At 64.5% G+C, this 6,597-nt stretch overlaps 1 protein-coding gene across 1 annotated transcript; it reads left to right on the forward strand.

Moving 5' to 3' along the window:
* The first annotated feature begins 1,764 nt into the window (after positions 1–1,764).
* Positions 1,765–6,591, forward strand: LOC119094149 (lysosomal-trafficking regulator). The gene is made up of 8 exons (XM_037217225.1): positions 1,765–1,854; positions 2,260–2,433; positions 3,617–3,771; positions 4,613–4,757; positions 5,430–5,602; positions 5,814–6,017; positions 6,389–6,424; positions 6,582–6,591. Exons 1-8 carry the CDS (start codon positions 1,837–1,839, stop codon positions 6,589–6,591), a joined length of 915 nt encoding a protein of 304 aa, XP_037073120.1. The 5' UTR covers positions 1,765–1,836.
* Positions 6,592–6,597: the final 6 nt, after the last annotated feature.

Here is a 6,597-nt window from a genome sequence, read left to right on the forward strand (position 1 = left end):
ACGTTAAGCTTGCAACCATTTCACGTAGTTAGGACAGTAGTATTATCCTTATTCGTCGGAGAAAAACCAGGAGAATGGAGGTAAAGTGGGGTTAATATTTCGGCAACATGCCTTTTTCGAAACATAGAAGTGGGTGTTCACTAAAGGCATGTTGCCAAAAGATCAACCCCACTATATCTTCTCTCTGCTGTCTTTCTCCGAAGAATAAGGCTAATACTACTGTCTTATCTATGTGAATAATGTTCCTCGCTAATGCACTGAACAACTTGCAGCCATTTCATTAGACAGAGCTCAGCGGTTCACGTGTGCGAGGGGTAAATTTTTCCCGTCACTCCCCCATTGACATTTCTGATTTTCTGTCCGGCTATGATTCGTCTATGGTTTAAGTGACTAGCAAGTCCATGTATCACTACAACATACTCTTTAATGTGTGTTGTTGGTGCTGGGGGCACCTGCGCCTGCCGGTGATATAAGTTTTTTTCTGCCACAGCTTTTTGGAACAAACTTGCTACGTAATATGTACTCACAGTTCATTGTCGCACGTTCTTTGTATTCGTAACAATGCTGGAGAGCTTGCGATTGTTGTGTTATGAAATGTTGATGAGCATTGCAGTCCCCCAACCCTCCGGTCCCCCTCACAGGCCTCCCCAGCTCTCTCCCCCCACCGGGTACTGGTCCGGTCCCCCTCACAGGCCTCCCCAGCTCTCTCCCCCACCGGGTACTGGTCCGGTCCCCCTCACAGGACTCCCCAGCACTCCCCCCATCGGGTACTGCTCCGGTCCCCCTCACAGGCCTCCCCAGCTCTCTCCCCCCACCGGGTACTGGTCCGGTCCCCCCTCACAGGCCTCCCCAGCTCTCTCCCCCACCGGGTACTGGTCCGGTCCCCCTCACAGGCCTCCCCAGCTCTCTCCCCCCACCGGGTACTGGTCCGGTCCCCCTCACAGGGACTCCCCAGCACTCCCCCCATCGGGTACTGCTCCGGTCCCCCCTCACAGGCCTCCCCAGCTCTCTCCCCCCACCGGGTCTGGTCCGGTCCCCCTCACAGGCCTCCCCCAGCTCTCTCCCCCCACCGGGTACTGGTCCGGTCCCCCTCACTGGCCTCCCCAGCTCTCTCCCCCCACCGGGTACTGGTCCGGTCCCCCTCACTGGCCTCCCCAGCTCTCTCCCCCCACCGGGTACTGCTCCGGTCCCCCTCACTGGCCTCCCCAGCTCTCTCCCCCATCGGGTACTGGTCCGGTCCCCCCACACTGGCCTCCCCAGCATTCTTCCCCCACCGGGTACTGCTCCGGTCCCCCCTCACAGGCCTCCCCAGCTCTCTCCCCCACCGGGTACTGGTCCGGTCCCCCCACACTGGCCTCCCCAGCATTCTTCCCCCACCGGGTACTGCTCCGGTCCCCCCTCACAGGCCTCCCCAGCTCTCTCTCCCCACCGGGTACTGCTCCGGTCCCCCCTCACTGGCCTCCCCAGCTCTCTCCCCCCACCGGGTACTGGTCCGGACCCCCTCACTGGCCTCCCCAGCACTTTCTCCCCACCGGGAACATCTTCGGTCCCCCTCACTGGCCTCCCCAGCATTCTTCCCCACGGGACGCTGCTCCGGTGTGGCACCCGTTCAGAGCGAGCCTCTCGGTGCCGGCCCCCTCTGACCGGGCCCGCCGTCGGCGCCAGTCGGCCGTGCTCCTGTCGTTCAGCACGGCCGAGCCGAGCGCGGCGCTGGCGTACCCAGAGGGCGGCGGCGTGCCCGAGTCGGTGGCGCTCAGCTGGCGGTGGGCGGCGCGGCCGGCCGTCACACCGCGCCTGCTGACGGCCGTGACGCAGCTGGGCGGACTCAAGTTCTTCATGTACCTGTTCGCCAGGGTGAGCGCGCCGCTGCTGGTCCGCGCCCGCCGCCCGCCGGCGCCGACGGCACCGCTGCGGTCGGTCGCCGCGTCAGCGTGTGTTTTGGCTGGCTGCCCGGTGCTGATCCGCTCACGTGTCCGGTGTTTTAGTAGAGCTGATCCTGCCACGCATGCGTCTGTAAGGTGCGGTTGGAGCAGCCCGTTTCGATAGTTATTCCCTGTGGCATTGCTGATGGGTTAGCGGACCGTCTGACCTGTGCGCTGGCCACTCGTGCACTGTAACATGTCTGGAGGCTGGCTTTTCTCCTGGACCTCGATGAGACATTAAAGAATCGCGAGGCGGCGCCCTCGTTAGATGGCATCGGGTCGTGACCCGCCCCGCGTCGGATCAGGCCCGCCCGTGACCTGAGCCCGTGTGCGCCAGGTGGTGGAGCTGGAGGCGACCGGGCCGGCACAGGCGACCGCCCTCGACGTCCTGCTGCGGGCAGCCGCCCACCAGTGGCGCTGGACCGGCGACGAGGCCGAGGAGCTGCTGCCGCACATGGTGGCAGCAGTGCTCGGCTCGCCGCAGGCTGTCGTCTGCGCCCACACGCTGCGGGTACGCCTGGCGCCGCCGTCCGTCTGCCGGCCGGAGGTTTACGTTACGTCATGTTTAGGTGGTCGGTGTTTAGCACATGGTGGTCGGCCATCCACATGCGAAAGTTTATCCGATTGCATGCAATTTGCCGGAATGTAATCATGTACTGACATGGCCCGCGACGAAGCCATGCGTTTCAGTCAATCCTGAAGCCTGCGGTGTCCGGCAGGTGGTTATTTAACGATGATTTGCTGCGAATGCATTCAGGGCGTTTGTACTTTCTTGGCAGGTAGATTCTGGCAGGTGATACCCAATGTGATCCAAACTCGTCTAACGTCGAATGCAGTATTCATCGGCTGCCAGCTGACAGCAGGACGGTCGTTCAGTTGGCCTCTGCTGGCCGCTGGGTCGCCTTTCCCCCAACGTCAGCCGACCTATACGTGATCCTCGTCACCCCTCGACCTGCGCATGACCCTCGCGACACACGTCAACCTCTGCGTGACCCTCGCGACACACCTCAACCTCTGCGTAACCCTCGTCACCCCTCGACCTGCGCATGACCCTCGCGACACACGCCAACCTCTGCGTGACCCTCGCGACACACCTCAACCTCTGCGTAACCCTCGCGACACACCTCAACCTCTGCGTGACCCTCGCGACACACCTAAACCTCTGCGTAACCCTCGCGACACACCTCAACCTCTGCGTAACCCTCGCGACACACCTCAACCTCTGCGTGACCCTCACCATCCCTCGACCGCTGCATGACCCTCGTGACACATCTCAACCTCTGCGTGACCCTCGCGACCCACCTCGACCGCTGCCTGACCCTCACGACACGCTTCGACCCCTCCGTGACCTTCACGACACACCTCGACCTTTGCATGACCCTTGTGACACACCTCTACCTTTTCGTGACCCTCGCGACCCACCTCGACCCCTGCATGACCCTCGCGACGCACCTTTAGCTGCCCCTCTTGTGAGACAGCCGGCGCCGGCGCTCGCGGCCCCGTGGCTCTTGCCCCCCCCCCCCTCCCCCGCCCCGCCCTCCTGGCTTTATGTTCTGCCATGCCGCCTCCCTTGTCGTCGCGGTGCCTCCAGGCTCTGGCTTGGCGTCCCACGGCCGAGCCGGCTCCTCCGCCTGCCGTGTGTCGGCACTCCGGCTACGTTCCGTCTGTTCACCCGGCCGCCCTCCGTCCCGCAGGCGTACCTGAGCGCCTGCATAGGTGGCGCCACGGTGCTGCTGCGACCGCCTGACACGCTGGCCGGCGTCAGTCTGCGCGAGCCGGTGGTGCGCAGCCCCCACCTGCTGGTCGGCCTCTTCCGACACTGGCGCGTGTGGCTGGAGCCGGAGCTCGGGTGCGTACCGCCGCTACTGCCGTCGCGGCGCCGGGACCGGGCTGGGACGTGCTCTGGGGACGAGGGCCGCGGCTGGCCGGCCACAGCCTGAGGCAATCTTTGAGGAACAGGGCCGGGTCGGCCCTACCGGGGTGACGCCGGGGAGACCTCCCTAGGGCCAACCCGGGCGACCTTTGGGGAGCTCCGTGGGCGAGGCTGGAACGGTCTGCCTGAGGACGATTCTGAGGTTACCTGGGGTGGCCGCTGTGGACAGACGGGACAGAAGCGGTCTCCCAGCTCCGGACGACGAGTCTGAGGTGGCCGCCGTTCAGGACCGGATGGTAGTCTCGCTTGAGACAGGGAGGGGAGGGGGGGGGGCTGGCCTCCAGGGGGAGATCACGCCGGGCTGGCCTGCCCGGGGATGATTGGCGGGCTCACTGGGAACGGGACTGGGGAAACCTCTGACCGCGGCTGGAGTGGCCTTGGGGAAAGGCAGCTTCCAGGGATGGGCTGGGGATGAGATGGCAAGGTTCCAGGAATGGGCTGGATATGGGATGGTGAGCTACCAGGGATGGACTGGGGATTGGATGATGAGCTGCCGGGGGTGGCTGGGGATGGGATGGTGAGCTGTCGGGGGTGGCTGGGGATGGGATGGTGAGCTGCCGGAGATAGATTGGGAATGGCATGGCGTGCTGTTAATAGCTAGTGGATGGCCAGTGTCGGTCGACCGGTGGCTGGCCGAGCTGTCACTGAGTGGCCGGTCACTGAGTATGTAAAGTGGCAGTGCGCACGGTACGCGCATCTTTCGTCAGTCAGACAAGGACCTGCGCGACTGTATGTCGGTATGCCTGGTCTTCGGCAGCGAGGCGACCGATCCCTGCCGGCTTCTGTCGGAGACGGTGCGCCTGCTGGTCTCGGTGCTGAGCGAGCGCCAGAGGTACTACACCTTCAACATGCACACCCTGCGGGAGAAGCGCCTGTTGCCCGTGCTGCTGGAGTTTGTCACGGTGAGGCCTCGGACGCGATCGGGCCGGGCCGGGCCGGGCCGGCCGGTGTGCCGCTGGGCGTGGCGTGAGCGCGGGACAGGGCGCGGGACGCACGGTAGGGTGGGAAGGCCCGACGCTCGGGCGGAGCGGCGGAGGGCCACGAGGGGAGGGGGAGGCTGTGGTGATCCCACCCAACGATAGCGTACGACGGGAGGTTTGTTGGCAGCTATCTTCGCCGAGGTTGTGGGTGCAATCTCTGGCATACGTAAATCTCGAAACCTCACCCTGGAGCTGTGTCTTGTTGGAACTTCGATAGGGGTGGGACAGCATCGATAGCGAGGTAAGAGTGCCGGGCTTAAGATGATGACTGACCATGCTCTAAGGCTGCTTAGTGCCGCCGTTTTGGCGCAACGCAGCTGCAACTTGTTTAAAGCTTGCTGCTGGGTGTTGATCAGGTAGTTCTGGCAAAAATCGACTTGTGCACGAATTTTCAAGCCATCATGAACGAAGTAACTCGCAACCTAGACATCGTAACCTAGCGCGACTAGAGTCATGTTGCTAGCGTTCTGCGTACGCGTGGACCACCAAGAGTGTCGGGCGCCTGAACTCCCTCCGTCTGCGCCCGAGGGGGGGGGGGGGGTCGGTGTGTACCGGGCGGCGCCTGAACGGCCACTGCTCTCGGCCGCCCGCCAGGCGTACTACACGGACGAGGAGCGGGACGCGCTGCCGGGGCCGATGGTGGCCGGCCTGCTGCAGCTGATTCAGAGCTTCGTCGGCTCGCCGCCAGACGTCGCCGTGGTGGCCAGTCTGTGGCGCACCGTGCTGCTGCTGCACCCCACCCGCTGCATGTTCGTCTGTCAGACCAGGTGGGCGCCGTGTGGAGGCACTTACGGCGTCTGATGTGCCATTAAACAATCAAACGCGGTGTGGGTGAGCTGCTGTTGTATGCTATCAGATGAGGGATTCAGGTCCTGTTCCATAGGAGCTGGTGTGTGAGCCGTGGTAGGAATCCTTCGCACAGCGTCGGCACCGTCCGCACGGGCTCGGTCTGAGCAGCTGCCGCCTGCCCTCCACCAGATCCTCGTGCTACTACCTGCTGGACTCGGCGCTGATCCACAAGCGAGAGCGGGCGCCGGCGCCGAGCCGTGTTTCGGTGGGCTCTGGCTCGACGGGGCCGCCGGCGGCCGCGCGCCGCCCGCTCGCCCGTCCCTCCTCGCCCGGCGATCTGGCCGACGGCAAGCAGGAGCTGGTCAGCCGGTTCCTGGACAGCCTACCACAGAGGTAGCCCTGTCCGCCGCGCGCCGCGCGCTGCAACAGACGCGGGAAAGGGAAGGGAAGGGGAAGCACTGCCGCCGGCCGTGACGCCGCCGCGTCGCCGGACATTGGTCTCGGGCTAGTGTTTTGGTCGAATGCGGGATGTTCGGCTGGCATTGTGTTTCTGCTTAACGCGTATGTTGCGGTGGTGAGGCGTAGCGCAAGAGAAATGACTGTGTTCTCCACGTGGCTTATCTTGCCGTCCCTGAAATCGTTCTTTATAGTTCTCAAACGACGTCCACCAGTGTTGACCGTCTGGTGGTGTTGGTCGACCGCTCGCTGGCGTTGTGCGTCGGCTCTGGCGGCGACGCTCACCACGCACCTGGCTGTGCTTGCAGCCCCGCACCGCCGCGGCCTTCCACCGTGTCACCGGAGCCGGTGCGCGCAGCCGCTGCCGCCGCCGTCGCCGCCTCCGGCCGCCGCTCGGCCAGCGGGAGCTCGCAGGACGGGAGTACGGAGCCGGCGGCGGCCGCCTCGCCGCCGGCCTCGCCGCCGCCGGCGCCGGCCGGCTGCCGCTCACCCCTGCTGCAGCTGGCCCTGACGATGC

Source organism: Pollicipes pollicipes, unplaced genomic scaffold, assembly GCF_011947565.3.
Source record: "Pollicipes pollicipes isolate AB1234 unplaced genomic scaffold, Ppol_2.1 Scaffold_4002;HRSCAF=4701_pilon_pilon_pilon, whole genome shotgun sequence".
Lineage (NCBI taxonomy): Eukaryota > Metazoa > Arthropoda > Thecostraca > Pollicipedomorpha > Pollicipedidae > Pollicipes > Pollicipes pollicipes.